The sequence below is a fragment of the Macrosteles quadrilineatus genome, unplaced genomic scaffold (genome assembly GCF_028750875.1).
Source record: "Macrosteles quadrilineatus isolate MER2022 unplaced genomic scaffold, UCM_ALF_1.0 Scaffold_5__1_contigs__length_97177068, whole genome shotgun sequence".
NCBI lineage: Eukaryota > Metazoa > Arthropoda > Insecta > Hemiptera > Cicadellidae > Macrosteles > Macrosteles quadrilineatus.
This window is the reverse complement of record NW_026542598.1, coordinates 21,279,370-21,302,697: the sequence shown is the minus strand read 5'-3', so window position 1 is coordinate 21,302,697 and position 23,328 is coordinate 21,279,370. Positions and strand designations below refer to the sequence as shown.

The following is a 23,328-nucleotide window of genomic DNA, read 5'->3' as shown; positions in this document are numbered from 1 at the left end:
TGAATAAAGGGACACTATGATAAGCTCCATATACTGGGGATCAGTTAGAGAACTAACTATTGGGTCTGATGATGATTGGAGTGTCCAATCGAAATCAATCATCACTTACCATCTTTTTTGTATATTTACCGTCTTGTGAATAACAGTATAAGCGTAAATATATGTTTTAAGTGTTAAAAGACGTTTCTTTTATTTACTTTCCGTAAATTTAATAACACGTACAATGCTGATCAAGAAGTTATTTAGAATATTAGAATAAAAAAAACCTTCTTAGTGCTCACACCAACAACGTATAGATATCGACTTCAGTATGAGCATCCCTGAGAGCGATTCTTAGTACAACAATGTTGTGGACGTATTGGCTGGTTAATGCTTCCAGGTCAGTTCTAAAACTGTAAATAGTGTAACATAATAGTGTTATGGCAGGTTAAATTAAATCATCCAGTGTACAAGGGAATCATCTCATATCACATTACCTAGTGTCCCTGTATCCATGAGCATTGCTGGCTCTGCAAGTGTATATGCCAGCCTCTGAGGCAGAAGCTTCAGTCATCACCAGGGAGTAGACCCCGGCATCCTCCAGGTACCGGAACCGAGAGGACCGTTTGGGCAGAGGTTGAGAACCTCGGTACCACGTCACCTCCGCTCTGGGAGTGCCTTTAGTAAAAAATGCATTGTGACAAATGTTTATTCATCTAAAATCTGTACGAATGATATTATGATTAAAATATGATTTATCAGGAGAAATTTAGATTTGGTTGGCTGAAAAAAGTTAATCTGTCATTACAACAAGTGATGGGTTAGCTGATAAAAGCTAATTCATCATAACATTACAAAAATTTGGTTTCACTTTATATATAACAATTTATTATTATTAATTTTGGCAGAAAGTCTTTATTAAATTAAATTGAAGGTACATACCAAACATCCATATCTCAGCTTGAATGAAAGAGGTTTAATGGTGGATTCAGAATCTTCATTGGCTGTGAAATCCAAATGTCAATCCAACAATGTATCTCTACTGAGAATAAAAACCCACTTATGTTTGATTATAAGTTCAGTAGTCTTACCTAAATTACTAGATGCACCACTTTTGGCATTGAAGATAAGTAAAGGATTTATTAGTAAGCAATTAGTTATCTTTTTTATACCATTAACTGCTCTAGTTAGCCGAGAACATGCTTAGAAATGTTTTAAGGATTTTTGTGAGGATAGAAGGCTTAGTGAGAAATAGAAGAATTTTTGTGTGAAATCAATGGAAAAGAGTCCATAATCACTAATCAGGAAGAAATGAATACGGGTCCTCTTTCTCCAAATCAAACCTTCTTCAGGTGAAAGGTCTGTGACAGAGAAATATTCCAATCTTCACGTAAAATGTAAAGTTTTGTCGTTTTGTGTTTCTTGTGCCAGTTTATATTTAGTCTATTAAGGTTGCTATCCTCACAAATATCCTTACAACCTAGGCACTAGTAGGCCTACTCTATCTTACATCCATACCAAGTGATTTTTGGCCTCGCCAACAACACTCATCTCCTTTCATACTTGAAATACCTACGATCGTATGGTCGCCATTTCAAAGTAAGGTATTATAGTTTAAAGTATTAACAATTTGCCTCCATAGTTGGATAAACTATTGTGAAAGCCTAATTTTAAAAGTAACAACTAATCTGCAGTATAAACGTTTTTCCTACCTTTGATAGCCACTTGTAGCGCCACTGTTCCACCTTCCCTCACTGCAGTGTCAGACACAATGTTGGTGATCCTCGGCAACTTGAGATCAGTGAGACTCCTACTATCCGCCAAATATTTGTCACGTCCTGAGGCAAATAGCTAACTTATTTTCATTGCAGATACTTTTCAAGTAATTTTTAGAACTACTACGCTTGGAATTTTGGTTGACAGATAATGTTGATTATCTGACGTTCGTAATACAATGTATTTTGTCGACTACAATAAACAAATTATTATTATTATTTTTATATGTTAACGTAGTAGACCATAATGTGTAGTCAATGGTGGAACTGTTTTACGGTTGTAAGACAGCACCGTACCCTAGGGTTCGAATCCCTTATCGGTCAAGTAAGTGTGATGTGAAACTCATGAGACCCTGTAGTGTCATTAATTTCATTTTTACTTCTTAAGTATCTCGTACTTTGGGAATTGACCCTATTCACAGTTTGAGACAGAGGTGTATATGTGAGAGGCTTATTTAATTAACATGGTGGACAACTTAGGTGGGAGTTGACAGGATCAGTTCAGTCCTTCAGTATCAGATGGAATTTGAATGGGGCATTGTGATACTTTTAGCTTAACCTATTCTTTGCACTGTGTGTTTTAAAATTATTCCGATTTTTTAGTTCATAAGATGTGAGAAAATCATGATAAAAAATAGTCACATGTGAATCACTGAAAAAGCCACAAAGTTCAAAAAGCAAATAATACCGTCATGTCATGTAACTAAACAACCAAAAGTACAATTTTCACAGTTGTATTTTTACATTCTATATGCTTACATCTGTTATTTCATGCTCTCACCATCAAATGTGATGTTGGCCGAGGTCTGTTCAGACCACACAGCATTCTCCGCTGTACACTTATACAAGCCAGAGTCAGCAGGTTCAGGCCCGTGCACGACAAGACGACACGTGCCATCAGTCAGTACACTCTGCTGGTAGCGTGACGATGAGCGCAGCGGCTGACCGTCCTTGGTCCACATGACACTTGGGAGTGGGTGACCCTTCACTCTGCACTCGATCACCAGTTCATCAGACATACTCTTGTAGTGGTCTGCAGAACAATAAATAAATACTTAATGTAGACTAATTCATACAAATCTTATATCTTGTGATTCTTATCTTAAGGCTCTTAGTAAGGATTTAAAGAATAGAGTTCTGCTTGTCTTACAATATTAATAGTAATAACTCATATATATGTTTAGTTTTTGCTTCCAACAAGATCAGTTATTTCCAATGAAAAATACAGGTGGTAACGCTGATGATTAAAACAGGCTTGAACAATAATTTACATTTCTCTTCAATCTACCCTCTAAAGCTGAAGATGTATACTAGGATGGAAACACTAATATCAATGTTATGTTTTATGACTGTTTGTGACATAGCTGCTAAGATGAGCAGTCACGACACCTGGAACGAAACGCTATTTTACGTAACAAAAGATTCCCTTGAAAAACAAACTGATGATAAATCCTGATGACTCTGAAACACACAATACCAAATACTTAAAATAACAAACTGCTATTAGGTTTTGATTTGAATGTAATGTTGCTAACCTCGAATGTGTTGAGTGAAGACAGGTGCCTCTGGAGCAGATTCCATATAGGAGAACACCTTGATGTTGGCTGTGGTGGATGTTTCTCCATGAGGGTTACTAGCCACACAAGTGTACTTCCCAGAGTCTCCCACCTTGGCATCAGTAATCTCCAGACTGGCTAGTCCATCAGACAACCGTGTCCGATACCTAGGAGCAGCAGCCAAATATCAAGTTTGATTTAGCACGATATAAATTGAAACTGACATAAGAAAATATATTGTGCAATGAACAAACTCTCAGGAACCACAGCAATTTGAGGCTTCTAAAATACAGTAGGAGCAGATTTTCTCTCGTTCTTATCAATTTGGTTTCAACTAGATGTTCTGGGTAACCATATTTGGTAAGGAAACGGAAAGAGACACCTAATTTGCAATTCTGTCAAAATAATTAAGCAACCATATGTTGAAAAGGTAGTATATTTTACAGTATAAATGTGTTTGAATTGAAATTTTTTTATTTGGAGGCTTGGTCTCTTTTGGCCTTGTATTTGCTCGTCCACATGAGCATCCTGGGTCCATAGGACATACATGTGAAATGTATGATTGTATGAAGCAAAGCATAATAAGCCTATACAGTAAAAAAATGAACTGTACTGATAAATAGTGTCAGAACCAGAACGCAAACTTACAACATCACAACTGTGAGTTTTGACTGTTTTGAGTATGTTAACCAACTGCACCAACCTAAGTAACCAACTTAACAACTTTGTAGTGAAGAAATCAGCTGCTACAATTCACTGTCTCCCACATTAAGAGCAATATTGCAAGAGCAATAAAAATTTTGTTTTAGATCTTTTTGTAAATTGTTCAACTTGGTTAATTAGCAAACAGTTGAACAACTCTTCAATTGAGGAATTCCCTCATACCTACCTATGGTCCAGTGAGGTATCTACCAGATGCCCATCCTTGTACCATTGGACTGTTGGGTCAGGTGAGCCTGTAAGGCTGCAGGTAACCTTGAATCTAGTACCCTGGGCTGCTGTCCGGTCCACCAGGCGACCACAGAACAAGGGCTTGCTGGTATTCTGGATATATAACTTAGAATAAGCCATTGTGATTTTGCACCATTATGCATTCAATAAATTCACTTTAGATTCACTGTTTTAACTATACCTGATTAGATACATGGAGAAAAATATGTACAGTAAAAAAATCTTAAATAATTAGTCACTGCCAATCTCTAGCCATAACCGTGCTGATACACTCACAAAAACTTTGGAACAGGTAAAAGGTTTATGTTTTTGTTACAGTTTCTGACATTTCTCTGATAGCATTTTGTATCCTCATAGGGACTTAATTTGAGGTCAACCATGAAAACAAGGTACTGTAACAATTATTAATCATAACAGACAGTCCAAAAATAGGATGTAATCAACACTTTTGTTTGGTATTTTATCTTTTATTGAAGTTGGTTGTTTTCAAATCTTAGCTTGAGTGAAACTGTTGTTTACGTTTACATGAATCAACCAATAATAGGCAATTTTAATTATTATTGAGGGATAATACCATATTTATGGTCTAGAAAAGCTATATTGGCGACATTTGAAAAACCTTACTATAGCTATACAAACTAAAAAAAACTAACCTGCCTGCGTGAGTATGAAATTTTCTCATGTTCAGAAACACCATATTCTTCACACTTCCTTTCTCTTGTAAGCTTGGATGAAACTCTAGGTGTTACATCCTCTGTTCTAGTCTTGGAATCACCAATCCATTGTCTGCTGCTATAGCTCTGACTTTTCCTGATTTGGTATGGTTCTGAATGTGATTCAGAGCCATAATCTGATGTTGAACTTTCATCTAAATATGACATGTGTTCACTGTCTTCTTTCTCAACAATAAAGAGTGTTTCCTGCAAATTATCTTGGTCCTTAACAGTGGTTTGTTTACCCTTATTGCTTTTGCATTTTTCTTCTAAGCCTGACTTATCTTGCTTCTTTGTTGACCTTATTTTACTAACTGGCTCTTTACCATATACAATGTCTATTCCTGATTCTTTAACAGATACTTGCTCAGTTTCCTTGGGTATTGAAGTATCACTTACTGTGTTAACTTCAAAGTTCATAGTCTTAGTATCTTTTGCCACCTCACTTGTGATTATGTCTTTAGTTTTACCTCTTGAAGCTGACTCTAGTGTAGATAATGCATTTACTTGATCATCAAATTTAGTTTCAGTGATTTCCTTAGTGATTTTCCCACTACCTCCCAATCCAGTTCCAGAATCTTTTCGTCCTTTTTTAACTTCAGACTTTTTAATTGATGTTTTTTCGGTTTTCTTTGGTTCCTTTTCACTGCTTTTGGTTTCATCCACCATAAGATTGGAATATGTATCAGAACTAGATTTTTCCTTGTGTGTATCAACGTCTATGTTTGACATCTTCTCTTTAGTAATTGCTATTTCAGCATTTACCTCCACTTTTTGCATTAAATGCTTTTCCTTTTCTTCATCAGCATTCTTGACCGTACTATTTGGTGTTGTAGCTAGTTTTTTCAAACCATCCCCTTCAATTTCTTGACTAGTTTGTTCAGCAGTTTGATTCTTTTTGCTCTCAGAAGGCTTTTCTTTTTTGGGTGATGCTTTCTTTGTAGCTTCTTTTTTATTTATTACACTAGCTTCATCCTTTTTCTTTTTCTCTTCAATTTTGGAATCAGATTCTTTTATATCTGCTTCTGATTTTTTGTTAACCTCTGTGTCAGTTTTCTTTTCAATTTCTTTAAAGCTGGTTTCATCTTTTGATTTTGTCTTGTTAGTATCAAGAATTATTTCAACCTTGCTTTGTTCACTAGTATCTTTTACTTCTTTGTCTGATTTTATAACCGATACACTTGCAGAGGTCACTTCTTTCGTTTGATCAGTTTTTTCAACAGTTTTGTCCTTTTTACTCTCAGGCTTTTCTTTTTTAGGTGAAACTTTCTTTGTAGTCTCTGATTTTTTCTTTTCACTAGCTTCGTCACTTTTCTTTTTCTCTTCAATTTTAGAATCAGCCTCTTTTATTTCACCTTCTGATTTATTAGTGACCTCTGTGTTAGTTTTCTTGTCAAGGTCTTTGATTCTGGTTTCATCTTTTGATTTTGTCTTGTCAGTATCGGGAATTATTTCAACCTTGCTTTGTTCACTGGTATCTTTTACTTCCTTGTCTAATTTTATAACCGATACACTTTCAGAGGACACTTCTTTTGTTTGATCAGTTTTTTCAACAGTCATGTCCTTTTTACTCTCAAGAGGCTTTTCTTTTTTCGGTGAAACTTTCTTTGTGGTCTCTGATTCATTCTTTGCACTTACTTCATCACTTTTTTCCCTCTGTTTTTCGTCTTCTGATGAAACTTTTTTTCCTGTCTCTGTATTTTTCTTTACACTAGCTTCATCACTTTTCTTCTTATCTTTAGCTTTGGAATCAGCTTCTTTTATTTCTGCTTCAGATTTTTTCATTACCTCTGTGTCTGTTTTCTTTTCAATTTCTTTAACGCTGGTTTCATCTTTTGTTTTGTCTGTATTGGCAATCATTTTAACATTGCTTGGTTTGTTCACATCTTTGACTTCTTTGTCTGTAGTTGTGTCTGATGTTTTCAAAGATAAGCTTTCAGTGGTGTCTTCTTTTACTTGATCAGTTAATTCAGCAGATTGGTCCTTTTTACTCTCAGGCTTTTCTTTTTTAGGTGAAACTTTCTTTGTAGTCTCTGATTTTTTCTTTTCACTAGCTTCGTCACTTTTCTTTTTCTCTTCATTTTTAGAATCAGCCTCTTTTATTTCACCTTCTGATTTATTAGTGACCTCTGTGTTAGTTTTCTTGTCAAGGTCTTTGATTCTGGTTTCATCTTTTGATTTTGTCTTGTCAGTATCGGGAATTATTTCAACCTTGCTTTGTTCACTGGTATCTTTTACTTCCTTGTCTAATTTTATAACCGATACACTTTCAGAGGACACTTCTTTTGTTTGATCAGTTTTTTCAACAGTCATGTCCTTTTTACTCTCAAGAGGCTTTTCTTTTTTCGGTGAAACTTTCTTTGTGGTCTCTGATTCATTCTTTGCACTTACTTCATCACTTTTTTCCCTCTGTTCAATTTTAAAGTCAACGTCTCTTATTTCTTCTTTTTGTTTATTCATAATATCTGTGTCTGTTTTATTTCCAATTTCATTAACACTGGTTTCATTTTTTGTTTTTGTCTTGTCTGTTTTGGCAATCATTTTAACCATGCTTTGTTCATTCCCATCTTTTACTTCTTTGTCTGTAGTTGTGTCTGATTTTTTCAAAGATACGCTTTCAGTGGTCTCTCCTTTTACTTGATCAGTTAATTCAGCAGATTGGTCCTTTTTACTCTCAGAGGGCTTTTCTTTTTTAGGCGAAACTTTCTTTGTAGTCTCTGATTTTTTATTTTCACTAGCTTCATCTCTTTTCTTTTTCTCCTCAATTTTGGAATCAGCTTCTTTTATTTCACCTTCTGATTTATTAGTGATCTCAGTGTCAGTTTTCTTTTCAAGTTCTTTGATGCTGGTTTCTTCTTTTGACTTTGTCTTGTCAGTATCAAGAATTATTTCAACCTTGCTTTGTTCACTAGTATCTTTTACTTCCTTGTCAGATTTTAAAACCAATACGCTTTCAGAGGTCACGTCTTTTGTTTGATCAGTTTTTTCAACAGTTTTGTCCTTTTTACTCTCAGGAGGCTTTTCATCTTCTGATGAAACTTTCTTTGCTGTCTCTGATTTTTTCTTTACACTAGCTTCATCACTTTTCTTCTTATCTTCAACTTTGGAATCAGTTTCTTTTATTTCTGCTTCAGGTTTTTCTCTTACCTCTGTATCTGTTTTCTTTTCAATTTCTTTAACGCTGGTTTCACCTTTTGTTTTTGTGTTGTCTGTATTGGCAATCATTTTGACCTTGCTTTGTTCGTTCACATTTTTTACTTCTTTGTCTGATTTTTCCAACGATAAACTTTCAATGGTGTCTTCTTTTACTTGATAAGTTATTTCTGCAGATTGGTCCTTTTTACTCTCAGAAGACTTTTCTTTTTTAGGTGAAACTTTCTTTGTAATCTCTGATATTTTGCTTTCAATAGCTTCATCACTTTTCTTTTTTTCTTCAATTTTGGAATCAGCTTCTGATTTTTTAGTGACCCCTGTGTCAGTTTTCTTTTCAAGTTCTTTGATGCTGGTTTCATCTTTTGTTTTTGTCTTGTCAGTATCGGCAATTATTTCAACCTTGCTTTGTTCATTGGCGTCTTTTAACTCTTTGTCTGTAGCTGTATCTGATTTTAAAACTAATAGACTTTCAGAGGTCTCTTCTTTTGCTTGATCAGTTTGTTCGTTTATACTGTCAGAAGGCATTTCCATTTTGGATGAAACTTTTGTTGCTGTATCTGATTTTTTATTTACACTACCTCCAAGACTTTGCTTCTTATCCCTAGCTTTTGAATCAGATTCTTTAATTTCTGCTTCTGATTTGTTTGAAACCTCTGTGTCCGTTTCATTTGTAATATCTTTACTGCTGATTTCATCTTTTGTCTTGTCCTTATTGGCGATTATTTTAACCTGCTTTAACAAAGTATCATTAGCATCTTTTTCTTTTACTTCTTGGTCTATAGCAGTATCTGATTTCTTCACTAGTACACTTTCAGAGGTGTATTCTTTTACTTGATCAGTTCTTTCATCAATTTGGTCCCTTGTATCTTCAGCAGGCTTTTCCTTTTTGGGTGAAACTTTCTTTGTGGTCTCCGATTTGTTCTTTACGCTTGCATTATCACTTTCATTCCTCTCTTCAATTTTTGAACCAGTATCTTTCATTTCTGCTTCTGATTTTTGGGAAACCTCTGTGTCTGTTTTCTTTTGAATATCTTTACTGCTGGCTTCATCTTTTCTTTTTGCCTTGTCTATATCAGAAATTATTTTGCCCTCATTTCGTTCATTAGAATCTTTCATTTCTTGGACTATAGCTGTGTCTGACTTTTTCACAGTCTGAACATCTTCACTGATGGTTTCATCTTTTGTTCTTGTCTCATTTTCATCAACAATTACTTTAGTCTCGCTTACCTCACTAATGTCATTCATTTCCTTTTTGGTAACCGTGCCTGATTTTTCCACAGATAAACTTTCAGAACTATCCTCTTTTGCTTGATCTATTTTTTCAGTTCTTTGATCATTTTTACTCTCAGTAGGTATTTCTTTTTCAGGATAAACTTTCTTTATTGTATCTGATTTTTTTAATATACTTGATTCATCATCCCGCTTGGGTTCAATTCTTTCTTGATCATTTACTTTTCTCTCTTCCACATTGGAATCAATTTCTTTTCTTTCTGGTTCCGGTTTTTTGACAACCTCCGTGTCTGTTTTACCTTGAATTATTTCAACTTTAGTTTCTTTTTTCATTTGCATCTCTTCTTTATCAGCTATTCTTCTAACCTTGCTTTGTTCAGTAGTGTATATTATTTCTTGGTCTGTAACTGGTTCTAATTTTGTCACTGATATACTGTCAGAGATGTCTACTTTGGCTTGATCAGTTTCTCCAGCAGTTTGGTCTTTTTTACTCTTAGAAGGCATTTCAACATTATCCACTTGTTCATTTTCCTTCTTAATTTTTGTCTCTGAATCTCTATTTGAAGTTAGCACATTTTGGACAACTATATTTGCCGTTTCAAGTGTTGTTTCAATTTCCTTTATGCTAGCAGTTAAATTATTTTTGATTGTTTCAAATGAATTGACGGTTGTTAAAATTTGCTGGAGTTCAGATTCTAGAGCTGAATAGATTTTTACTTCTTTTGACAACTTTGCCTCAACTGCATCCTTCAGTTTATCAAGCCTGTCACAAACTAACAAAACTTGTTGAATTTCAATCTGGGAAGACAGTTTGAAGGACCCCTCTTGGTAAGCAGAAGATTCCAAAATTGTTGTTGCATTTATAATTTCATTTACAGAAGTGAGGATTTCTGTAAATTCTTGTTGCACTGCATGGTTTATAGCAGGCTCTTGTATAGTCTTAGCCTTAAACGTTTCTGTTATATCTGACACATCCTGGACTGCATGGACAAATTGCTGAAATTGAGTTTCAAGTACATCCTTTGAATTGGCAAAACTTAGCTCTTTCAAGTTAGGTCTATCATTGGAGTCTGTTTCACTAGTTGATACAACACTTTTCCCCTCAGCAATAGGCTTTCCGACGTTCAAACTGTCATCAGCTTTAGTTGACACACTTTCAACATCTTTTAGAGTACTTTCATTGGAAGTATTTGTTTGAAGACCTTCAATGCGTTTTCCTAAACTTTCAGCTAACTCTAATATATTCTCAACCCCTATATCTATTTCTGGGTGTTTTTTAGGCTCATGCTGTAGTGTTTCTTTTAACATTTTTACTTGTTTACATGTTGATAAAACGTGTGACATATCTGGAAGTTCAACATTGACATTAGATTTGCCCTGCATAGTTTCTTCTATCTCACATTTCAACATAATTATTTCTTCTGCAACTTCCAGTGCTTGTTGCACTTCTTGCTTCAATGCCTCATTAGTCAGAGGTTCCTGAGTAACATTAGCTTGTAGCTCGTTTTTACTTTTTTCAATTTGTTCAACCACTGAGAGAAATTCTTGTACATGTGATTTAACAGCAACATTCTTATGGTGACTTTCTTCCATCACCATTGTTTGTGAACATTTTTCTGAAACTGATTCCGCTTTAAAGCTATCAACATTCGATAAGACTTGCTGAGATTCTACTTGGAGAGCGCATTGTAAAGTCATTTCGCCAACATTTGCTGACTCACTAATATATTTTGCAGTTTGAATATCTCCCAAGTTAGAAATTGCTTGCTGCATTTCACCTTGTACTGCAATATTAGGTGTGGTGACAGAAATATCCACATTTCCAGAAGTAAAGGCAATTGTATCGAAACTAGCTTCCTTATCAAGTGTTTGGAGGTTGGCATTTTGTACTGCTTCTATAACACTTCTTTCAATTTCTGCTTCACACAACATATTTTCTGTTACTGTTAAATCTTCAACAAGGGACAAAGGTTGCTGAAAGTCAATAACATTAGGCTCAAGTATAAAGGATGTATCTTGAATGCTTATTGAGTCTAAAGTTTCCTCTTCTGTTTCTAAGCTCTCAACATCAGCTAATGATTGCTGAAGTTCTCCTTGAACTATACAAGGAGTTATCGTGTCAGGTGTAACGTCTGTAGGAGAGAAATCTTCATGACTAGTCAACGGTTTAGCGTTGGAAAGTGTTTCTTGAACAAGTACTTGTGCTGCAATATTCAAGGAGACATCTTTCAACACAGCATTTTCCTCAGCTAGATTTTCTACAAGAAGTTCATCTATTTGAACAACAGCGTCTTGGAATTCTCCCTGGACCGCTGTGTTTTGTGACTCCAGTTTAGGTTCAGCAGCGAGCAATGTTTTCTCTTCACTGATTGATAATGTATTTACATCTGATAATATTTCAAGTTCTTGAACTTGTACTGATGATTTAACATCCTGCACAGTAAGAAGGTTGGTAGGGGTCAGCTGTTCATATTTAATAGATTGCTCTGAATCATTTTTAAGTTCAGCGTTTACATCAAATAACACTTGCTGCTGCTCTTTAGCGACTAGTTTAAGATTTTCTTCTAAGGTGGTTTTGGCCAACTGAGGAGTAAGTGTATTATCTTTGAGAGAAATTCCATGTTCTAACGGAACTGTTTCATCAATATGAACTGCTGCATCACCTAAGGAAACATCAGTAATGTTTGCTAGAGTTGAAATTTCTGATATTGACGTAACATCCTCCAAATTTCCTTCTTCAATAAGCTGTTGTTCAAATATCACTGCAATTCCTTTAGATATCTCCATTATTGGTTTTGCAATCTCTTTAAGCATTGCTATACTCTTATAAATAGATTTATCCTCACCTGTGGTTTCTAGTGGCATTTGACTTTCAACCCAAGCAATACTCTCTTGAAGTGTCTGTACAGGTTTAGCTAGAGCTAATATGTTCTCTTTTACATAAAATGGTTCAACATCACTTTCCATCATCTGGTTTATTTCAATTGTTGCCAATTTGTTTTGAAGCTCTTTCACTGGCTGTGCAATTGTTTTTAACAAAGAAATGTTTTCTGACATAGACTCAACATCTGCCTCAAAAAGAAGTGGTTGTTGCTCAGTGATGGTTGACAGTACCCTCTTCATTTCTTCAATGGGAGCAGCAAACGTCTGAAGAGATGATACTCTAGTTTCATCAGACAAAGTTTCAACATCCGGTTCTAAAACAATCTGCTCTTGAATTAATGCCACACCACTTCTCAATTCTCGTATTGGTTTAGCTATTTCATAAAGAATACCAGCACATGATTTCCCAGAGGGTGTTTTTCCACTCGCTTCAAAGACAATTTGCTCTTGAATCTGCAAAACACCTTCTTGAATCTCTCTAATTGGCTGTGCAAGGGTTTTAAGCATGGATAAGCTTGATTGTTCAGCTAGAGTTTCAGATGAACTTGTCTGTTTTCCTTCAATAGTATTGATATAACACACCAACTCTTCGATTGGATGTGCTAATACTTCAATATCAATGTTTTTTAAGCTAGAGAAATCTCCAGTGGAGTTTAACAAAGCATGTTCTAGTTTCATTAGACCTAATTCCAAGTCAGAGGCAGATTTTTCAAATTTATCAAGGTATGAGGACACGGGAGTAATATCTTCATTAACATTCATAGTTTTTAATGCTTTTGAGATATTATCTTTAAATGTTTTAAATGGTATATTTAAGGCCTGCAATATGCTAAGTTCTGAAAATTGATCGCCACTACTTAAACGTTCTTGAATGTCATGAATAGTATTAGCCAAGCAGTTTGCAGACTTCAAAGCCTCTTGATCTACATTAATATAGGTTTCAATTATATGAAGTTGCTCTGCTACTAAGCTCAGTATTACAGCCAAACTTCTTTTGTCACCCTCCTGTTGAAAACTGTATTGATTTTCTTTGGAAACAATGTTTTCAACTATGGTATTTTCCACGGACTTAAAGAGTTCACAGAATACTTTAATTTCTTTGTGTGCTTTTTCCAAGGTATTATTTTTACAGGAATCTAAGCTTACTGACTCTAAAGAAACTCTTGTCTCTGTTACCTCTTCCATGATGGTATTAACATCTTTAATAGTGTCGCTAGAGGATAAGAGAGATATATCGGTAGAATCTCTGGCTGGTTCGGCACTAGCTTTCTCTAACTCCTTAATGAACTCTGAAAAGTTCTTCAAATTCCCTTGGAGATCTTGATAAAATTTCATCGTACAGTAAGCTAAAGTTGGTTCATTCATTTTGTTATCTTCCAAATCTTTAGATATTTCAGAAAATTTGTTGATAAAATGTTCACATTCTTTTTTTACTAAATGCACAGGATGTTTTTTGTCATTTGTTGCTTTGTTAGAAGCAAGTGTTATTTTAGCATACAAATTTGCATTTTCATTTTTGATTGAGCTTACAGCTTCACATAACTTATTGTATACGGTTATATCAGGATTAGTTTCATTTTGGCAAACTAGATCAATTCTTCGAAAAGCATTTTCTAAATCCGTTAGTAAACTACTTATATCTTGGAAAATTGGAAACATATCTAAACTGTCTAAGGAATGTTTGTTTATGTAATTTTCTTCTACCATGATTGATGACAACATCATTTGAAGTTCATGACTTATTTTGATAATGGAATGTAAATTTTCATTTGTTTTTGAATATCCAGTCGACTGAGACCTGTCAATCATCAACACATCAAATTCCACAAACAGTTTTTTAATAGCATTTAAGGGATTAACTAAAGACTGTAATGTGTCAATATTTGATTCAATCGAGGTTGGTTCATCTCCATATTCAAACGATACTTGATCTTGAATTATTAAAATACTTCGCTGTAATTCCTGAATTAGCTGTCTCAGTTTCAAAACTACTCCTTGTGAGGCTGATTCAGATCCAAGTTTTTCATAGATGTTTATAAGAGATTTCTGTAAACATTTTAGTGGTTCCGCCAAGGTTTTCAGCATGTTGATATTCAAGATATTTTTGTCATCTGTAGGGGTATGTTCGATGACTTTGCACAGTCCTCTTTCCACCTTCAACAAAGGCTCTTCCATGGTGCATAAAAGTCTAATCATTTGGATTTCAGGGAGTCCACTGGCATATAAGGAATGATTGCGTAATTCAGACAATACACTGAGAAGTTCACTTGCTGATGAAGCAACAGCAGAAATTCCAATATTCGGCTCAGATATCTTTTGGTCTTCCTTTGCAAAGCACTCTTCAGCTTTTGAGATACCTGATTTGAATTGGTTGACTGGTAAAATCAACTCATTCAAAGCAAAGAGTAAATACCTAACATATAATGTTTCGCTAGGTGATTTGGACAAAACAAACTCTGTACAAGTCAGGACACTTTTAAGCATTTGATCTAAAGACTGATGCACAATATTTGTAGCAACCTCTGTTGTATTTGCATTTTCACTATCCATACTAGGACCAGTGGTTAATGATAACTGACTATATTGGTCAAGTTCAATTTCGTGTTGAGCTATTGACAACTCTGTTCTGATTGCTTGCAGGGGCTTACATAATTCCTGGGCTAAATCATATATCTCTGATGTATTTATTGTATTACACTCGTCAGGTGTCTTAATTTTACTCCCCATCTTGTGCAAGCTGTTTTGTAGGTCGGTCAATGGCTTAACAAGAGAGGATAGGGTGCGCAAACTACTTTGAGAATACAGAGACTTTGTCATTACTGTAAGTGACTTCAGTAACACTCCAACACTATCATGTAGTTCTGTCACAATAAATCCACCTTCAACTGGAATATTCTCAGCAAAACCAGATTTCGATGCTTCCAAATTAATAACTGAAGCTGCAGCAATCAAGTTTTCAACTGGAGATACGAGTAACTCAATTGAAGTATGTTCTGATAGATTTTCTGTGAGCTTCATAGTTGTTTTTAGTTCTTCTAAAGGAAATGAAAGTTTGTATAGAATTTTAATACCTAAACCTCTCACTTCTTCATTGGATGAAAAATTAGATACAGCTTCCAATAAGTGAAGGCATTTTCCTAAAGCGTGAACAGGGCTCTCTAACGTGGCTTTTAATACCATGTTCGATGATCTGACTTGAGGATTGTTGGACAAATCATTTTCATCAACTAGCCTTAGACATTTTCCAATCACATTTTTAAACTGTTCCAAGGGTGTAACAAGTTGTCCTACAGACACAAGAATGTCTTTTATTTCCCCATCAATGGTATTTTCAACTTTATCACGTAAAATACCTGAACATTTTTCCAATTTTGCAGAGAGCACTTCTAATTCATTGTGTAAATCAAAAGTTCCTAGAGTAGTCAGAGATATTGCTGTTTCAGCTAAACTTACTTCCAATTCTTGTACAGTTGAAGGAACCAATACATTGTGTTCTTTTATCTCATGTACTTCCTGAATTTTGAGCTCTTCAACTGAACTTGGAATTTGTTCTGTTTGCTGAGCAAAAGTGCCTTGTGGAAAAACAGTCACATCTGTCAAGTCCTCGAACTTGCTAGTAAAATCACCTTCTGTTTGCTCTACTCCACCTTGAACAACTAACAAAGAAGGTTTAAAAGATTGAAGAACATCTGAATAGCTCTGTTCACCAGTCTCAATTATAGCTTGCTGTTGAATAAATGTAAGTTCTTTTTGTAGCTCATGCAATGGGTGACTCACTTTTTCTAATAAAGTCTGGGTTGTCCTTTTAAGGAGGGATTCTTCATCACTTTCTAAGAGCTTTGCTTTCTCAATTTCAGCTAAGTTTCTTCCCAATTCTTGTATTGGTTCTTTTAGAGTTTCTAAAATTGAGCTAGGCGAGTACTGTCCAGCTTCAGTCTCTTCCGCTTGTTTTTCAACTTCCATTAGTCCACGCTGAATCTCGTTTATTGGCAGAGCTAAAGACTCGATCGCTGATAAGCTAGACATTGCAGATTGGGGTTCATCTGTGGACTCAGAAATAATTGTTTCCTCTACAGCTACTAAACTCTTTTTAATTTCTTTAATTGAATGAGTCAAGGATTCCAGGACAGACATTTCACTTTTGTCATAGGCACTATCTTCTGCTGTATCAAAGTCAACAGAACGATCTTCTTCTTCCTGAGCTCTAGATTTATCCCCAATACTATCAAGGTCAGACATACTTCTCATTCTATCTAGATCAGAGGTACTAATAACTTTCTTATTTTTAAGCGATTCTCTGTCACACGACTCAGCTTCTGATGAGTGAGGTATTTCTACGTTAGTTTCTGAAGTCCTATTATCCTTTTTAGTTGGACTGGATTTCTTAAGGGACCTCTTTTTTCTTTTTCTAGAGTGTTCTGATTGTTCATTACCGACTTCATAAGCCTCATCTTTCTCAGACGAATCTGTGGAAATGCTTTTGTATAAAGGAGCTTTCTGTCTCTCTTGCTTTTCTGATTTCAGAGGCTTTTCAGTAGCGCCCTCACTTGATACTTTCTTCTTTTCATATTCAATTAGTGAATCATCTTCTCTACCAGAAGAATCAGACAACTGTTTCTTTACTAATTTTGCCTTTGATTTTGAAGTAGTTTCAGCTTCACTTTTTTTGTCAGTTTGATGAAAGGACTTACGACTCTCAAACTCTTGTAATGAATCATCTTCTCTTTCTGACTCAGAGGATTTTTTCTTTTTTAATCTACTTTTGAGTTCTAATTTTTCAAGGTCACTTCCTTCTTTATCAGCATTTAAGCTTTTTTGTCTTTCAAACTCACGAAGAGAATCATCTTCTTTTTCAGAGTCTGTTGATCTTCTTTTCTTCAATGGTCTCTTTAGAGATTTATTTTCCGTTGACGTTCCAGAAACATTTTCATCTGCTTGAACTTCAGCAGATCTCGATCTGCTTCTTGATTTTTTCCTCGATTTCTTATTCTCATTTAACTTATCATCTTTCAATTGTGAAGAAATATCTGTCTTTTTGGACTCTGGTTCTTGTTCTATTCTACCAGCTGGTAATCCACCACTTTCCTCCATCACACTCTTTGCACTACTATAGTTTTCTTTTTGGGATTTGTCTTTGATGGAGCTAAGCGCATCAGCAAACTCACTACTTTCCTCTTCTGGTGATAGTTTTGCTTCTTTTACACTATGATAAGAAGATTCACTGTTATCATTTCCCCGTTTCCTGGGAGGTTTGGTGGGAGCAGCTTTCTGTGCTAACTGAGCAGTAAGTTCCATGAAGTCTGTGGTAAATTTGTCAAATGGCATTTCATCTGGTGTAATAACTTGTGGTGACATGAAGCCATTGTCTTCTGTTATAGAGAATTCATCTAGATCAGCCTCTGTACGATCTTCAGCAGAAGCGTAATACTCAGGACTGACATCGATTACAACAGCTTCCATCAACAAATGTCCGGATTGAGAAGTCTCTTTTACAAATCTCATGGGAGGAAGCTCCACAACATTGTGTTCTGTAAAAATAAGTAAAATGTGTACAAACATAAAAACCCAATTTTTTTTTTTCTTTATGCAGGAGTTCGGAATAAGTTTGATCATGAATGATGTTTGTGAAAGCCTAACTACTTTAAAAATCTGCCTATCATTAGCTTGTACTGTACTTTAGACTATACAGTAAATAACATGAGATTAATTCTTGAGTTTTTCCACCTAAATAGACTTCTTATTCAAAGATTGTACCTTTCAACAAAAATGGCAATGAACCTAAATTTATTTGATGCATTTTAAAATTTTGTGTAACATACATAAATAATTGCCATCTTCCAAATTTGTAAAATTATTATTTTGAGTAAAACACACACCAAAACAAGGAACAGTGAAAATCACCACAAAAGTTATTTACAAAAACCATGAGCAAAAAATTATTTAAATATGTCTATATTGAAATTGTTAAATCACAATGCTGATTTGTTTGAGGCCTATTTAATATTTATCATGTTTCTAGTGTTACTCTTATTATCTTATAAATAGAAACTTCTTACAGTAGGTTTGATGGTTATATCTGGTGGTGGGCGACAATTCTTAAAACCAGTAACGTCAAGCTAATTTACCCTAGTTTCAAGAAAAAATGTCAAAACACTTTTTATTTAGTTGATAAAAGTTTTGATAACTTGGTAGTTATTGTTAGCAAACTTTTAAAAAATGAAATCAAAGCAATTAAGCTCAGCCTGACCCAAAGGCTTTTTACATTACAAATTTTGCCATCACAAGTTTTATCATACCTAAGCTTTTCACTTCCTGCAACCCTGAAATCACAATTAACCCCTTAAACAAAAATCTTCACATAAACCAAATTCCAATATAATAATACAGTGGACCCTCTATAAACCGGCACCACTCTAGTTCGACACTCCATGAATCTGACCTATATTATATAGGCCCCTGAATATGTGGTTTGACCTAGAAATAATTAGAACACAGATGAAACCATTGTTGTTCGATAGTGAAAAGTATTGTGAATAACATATCAAAAGTCTCCAAAAATATCTTTGGTGGAACACCACAATTTTTCCAAAATGGCGGCCAAATCCAGTAGTTTTTTGCTTACTATTGAAATTCTGACTTTCCAGTCAACATTGGTGAAAAGTCGCTAATACATTTAATGTTCCTCCTGAAATTACCTTTAAAATGATACCAAATACATGTACCTACAACAAAAAATAAACCCCGTAGAAATAATAAAATATTTCAAATAAAAATATTTGTTATAAATTAATGTAATAGTCCAAGCAAACTAAAAAAAAACCAGACACAGGGATTGTATAAAACTTTGAAGGTAAACATGTTATAGTTTTATTTTTATTGTTGTGGTGTGCAGAGTGACATACCAAAAGTTGCAAAAATCAGTCCACGGGAAACCCCTTAATTAAAGAAAAAATGGCGGCTTTTCCCAATATTGGACAAATTTTGCAACAAAAGATACCACATGTTTTTTTGCACATTTTTCTAGATATTGACTTGGAACCACGACCTATATTTATTGGATAGTCCGTACTTAATTTCAATAGGGTACGCTTTTTGGGCCGCCATCTTGGATCAGCCATATTGGATCTGCCATATTGGATATAAATATTTTTTAATGTAATTATAGTGTTGTGACACATCATTATGAACTAGATTCCCACGCTGATTTTATTGCTGAAATCCGTTTTTAAATAAGTTTTTTCGTTGCTTAAGATATATTAAAACGAAAACTCTCCCCTATACATCAGTTATGGACGTATCGTAAGTTACTTTGAAAATGTGTTTGGATTATTTTTCTCCAGGTATTATTATTGCTTGCAGTTCGTTCTAGCCTTAAAATATTCAGTGATAAAAGATCTTTCATTTTAGTTAGCTTTCATTTTGTTTTATTTATAGTTAAAACAGACTAGTTATAGACGAGGTACAACCCCAAAACAAAATTAAATTAAACTTTTCTTTATCAGTTTTTGTTAAAAGATTTATATCTCGGGTTGTTAATATGTTAACAAGTTCATTCTGGTATCAAAGTACTCAGTAAATGTTTGGCTTTATTTTTATTGATTATTAAATGACACATGACAAATTTAAAACGAATCATGCAGGCCTACCTTCAATGAACTATTGAATGAATTATTGTTATTTTGAAATTTTTCTTAGATAAAGACATTTATCCCCAATTCTAAATAACTCCCAATAAGGAATCCATAGCTAAAATAAAAGTCAATACTTGAACCAATAGCTATGACGAGTTTTCCCGTTGTCACTCTGCACAACACTACAAAATAAAACCATAAAACATTTTGTTGAAATTTTTTAAAGGCCATATCCTATATTTATCTAAATATAATTTCCAAGTTACACAGTTACAGTTATTTATAAGTACAGTTATTTATAAGTAAGTTAGTCATATGTACCATCAGTCAAACACCACTCCCAATCTGTTGGATCTGCTGGTGAACTATTTCCACGCCATACTTGAACCTGATAGTACATCCTTAGACTGTGGTAGTTTTCAATGTGTTTTTAAATTGTCAAAGTACGAAACGTCCATAAGAAATGTATGGGGGAGAGTTTTCGTTTTTATATATCTTAAAATCGTAAAACGCTATTTAAAAAACTGATTTCAGCATTGAAATCAGCGTGGAAATCTAGTTCATAATGATGTGTCACAACACTATAATTACATTAAAAAATATTTATATCCAATATGGCAGATCCAATATGGCTGATCCAAGATGGCGGCCCAAAAAGCGTTCCCTATTGAAATTAAGTACGGACTATCCAAGAAATATCGGTCGTGGTTCCAAGTCAATATCTCGAAAAATGTGCAAAAAAACATGTGGAAAAGATACCAATACCATGTTGCAAAATTTGTCCAATATTGGAAAAAGCCGCAATTTTTTCCTTAATTTAGGGGTTTCCCGTGGACTGATTTTTTGCAACTTTTGGTATGTCACTCTGCACACCACAACAATAAAAATAAAACTATAACATGTTTACTTGCAAATTTTTATACAATCCCTGTGTACGTTATTTTTAGTTTGCTTGGACTATTACATTAATTTATAAAACATATTTTTATTTGCAATATTTTATTATTTCAACAAGGTTTATTTTTTGTTGTAGGTACATGTATTTGGTATCATTTTAAAGGTAATTTCAGGAGGAACATTAAATTTATTGACGACTTTTCACCAATATTGACTGGAAAGTCAGAATTTCAATAAAAAGAAAAAAACTACTGGATTTGGCCGCCATTTTGGAAAAATGGTGGTGTTCCACCAAAGATATTTTTGGAGACTTTTGATATGTTATTCACAATACTTTTCACTATCGAACAACAATGGTTTCATCTGTGTTCTAATTATTTCTAGGTTTTGCTATTTATTTTCTTATTTTAAGGCGCCTATATAAGCCTTGCCTGCAAGTTGAGATACATAACTGACACTAGTGAAAAGTGAAAACAATCAAGTGATCACTCAGTTGTTTATAACCTCGTCTCTTGAAATTCACACTTCAAACCATTAGCAATGGATACGTTTGTCATGTCAACTAAGTAGACTGAAAAATATGTCTAAATCGACATAGTGACATCCTCAGAACAACACCATGAATAATGCTGTGACGTAAATTAAAGGTTGTGTTTATTTTATTTCTTTTAGAACTGTTCTCTAAAATAATACTTTTAATTTAATGTTTGTACATGTAGTTTTCTTCTGAATAAAATGCCCATATTTTCTGTTTGAGTTTTTTTTTTAACCTTCCACTTTTAGCATTTGCACAAAAACCTTCAATAAAATTTAGGATTTAAATCATTTAGTCACATGTAACGGAGTCATACCTGAAATATGTTCTGACAACTCCTCTGCATACATCTCGACCACCTGTAAAGCCTCTTCCTCCGTGAGATCTGGTGTTTCATAAAGAGAAACAGACACTTCCTTGCCATCAAAGGAGAACGAAACCTACAACAATATCATACTATCTTTAAATTTTTATTCTTGCACATAGGTTATTGAACACTTAAACACTTGTAAATTTTCAATTTACCCTAGTTTGTAGTTTGTATTTTCATTTTGGATTAAAACCTTCAAAAAGATTGTAAACCTTTAAAAGAGAATTCCTGCTTTAAGACAGCTCAAAAATATGTTTTAATAGTTATATATTAACACTCAGAAACATGGGCAATGAGCAAAAAAATAGAAAAAAAAATTATAACATTTGAAAACAAGGTTCTCAGGAAAATATATGGCCCGACGCTCGAAGATGGAATATGGAGAATGAGACACAACATCGAGATTAGAGAGCGCTGTAAAGACCCCGACATCATAGCGGAAGTCAAGAGCAGAAGATTGAGATGGTTTGGTCATATTTCGAGAAGAGAGGAAGACTCCACTACGAGAAATGTACATGATAGAAACCCCGAAGGCAGAAGACCACGAGGCCGTCCCAAACTTAGATGGAAGGATCAAGCACAAAAAGATGTAAGAAGACTGGGAAGGAGTGAAAATGACACCAAAGACAGAGACATCTGGAGGCAGTGTGTGGGCGAGGCCAAGTACCTCTTAGGGTACCAGTGGCCACTCCAGTAAGTAAGAATATTAACACTTGCCAGATTGGTGACCATAATTTCCGCTTCATTTTTTTATAATACGGGATGGGTAAAAGATATATCCACATAGGTTAGTTAGTTCAATATTTCTTACTGTATAGAAATAAGGAAAACTAATAATATAACTGACTCAAAACAATTAAATTAAAAGACAAAAGTAAAATCAATTATTGCTGCAAACAAGCCTTTTATAAGGCTTTGTGTTGAGTGAATAGATAAATAAATGATAATAATAAGAGAAAGAAATAGTTGTGGATACTACGAGTATTTCTGTGGATTCTTTAGACAGATAGGATGATGTTTTTCACTTGTTGGCTACTTTCCCACCCTCTGCATAAGCCAGAAACACTGTACCTAATATTACCAATCTTATGGTGCAAAACTTGTATACAAACATTTTTTTGGAGGAATAGTTTTTGTTCAAATTTATTATATTGTAATCTGTAATGTTTAAATATTTTGAAATCAAACTTTGTCCAATAAATAACATAACACATTTTTTACTATTCTGAATCTATTATCTGTGTTATGTTTGTAAAGACGACTTGTGGGTAAATGCAAAATCTTTCTAGAAAATCAAGAACAGGTAGGGGATGTTTTTTATTTTTTTTTTTAGTAAAACTAATAAAATTAATGCACTAGAAGAAGTCTATTGTATGATTATTTAGAGTGTAGAAATATATAATAAAGATTCCAAAATAAAAACCACTTTCTTCTATAAGGATGGATGGGTCTTGATATTCCAGGAAAAAAATGGAAGAAAAATATTCCCGATCATCAGGACAGGATTACATTTGATTCAATATTTTCTTGGGATGGGATGTGATCCGATTGTCAGCGATTTCCACGATTTGATCCAACATCTCCGCGTGAGATGTCACAGGTATGGCGTGAGATGTCACAGGTATGGCGGGTGATGATGATAATGTCTCCGCAAA

The 23,328-nt window shown here is 34.4% G+C and overlaps 1 protein-coding gene across 2 annotated transcripts in view; it reads right to left on the bottom strand.

Annotated features, from left to right (window-relative positions):
* The window catches only part of LOC128994097 (muscle M-line assembly protein unc-89-like), a 264,007-nt gene that overhangs the window by 160,699 nt on the left and 79,980 nt on the right, over positions 1-23,328 (bottom strand). For both annotated transcript variants that reach the window (XM_054418357.1, XM_054418358.1), the window contains 8 exons: positions 21,620-21,743; positions 18,537-18,560; positions 4,915-17,768; positions 4,200-4,354; positions 3,290-3,477; positions 2,536-2,787; positions 1,692-1,817; positions 477-657 (listed from right to left, as the gene is read on the bottom strand). In XM_054418357.1, the coding sequence (XP_054274332.1) occupies positions 477-657; positions 1,692-1,817; positions 2,536-2,787; positions 3,290-3,477; positions 4,200-4,354; positions 4,915-17,768; positions 18,537-18,560; positions 21,620-21,743 (13,904 nt within the window). The remainder of the gene's footprint in view (positions 1-476; positions 658-1,691; positions 1,818-2,535; positions 2,788-3,289; positions 3,478-4,199; positions 4,355-4,914; positions 17,769-18,536; positions 18,561-21,619; positions 21,744-23,328) is intronic.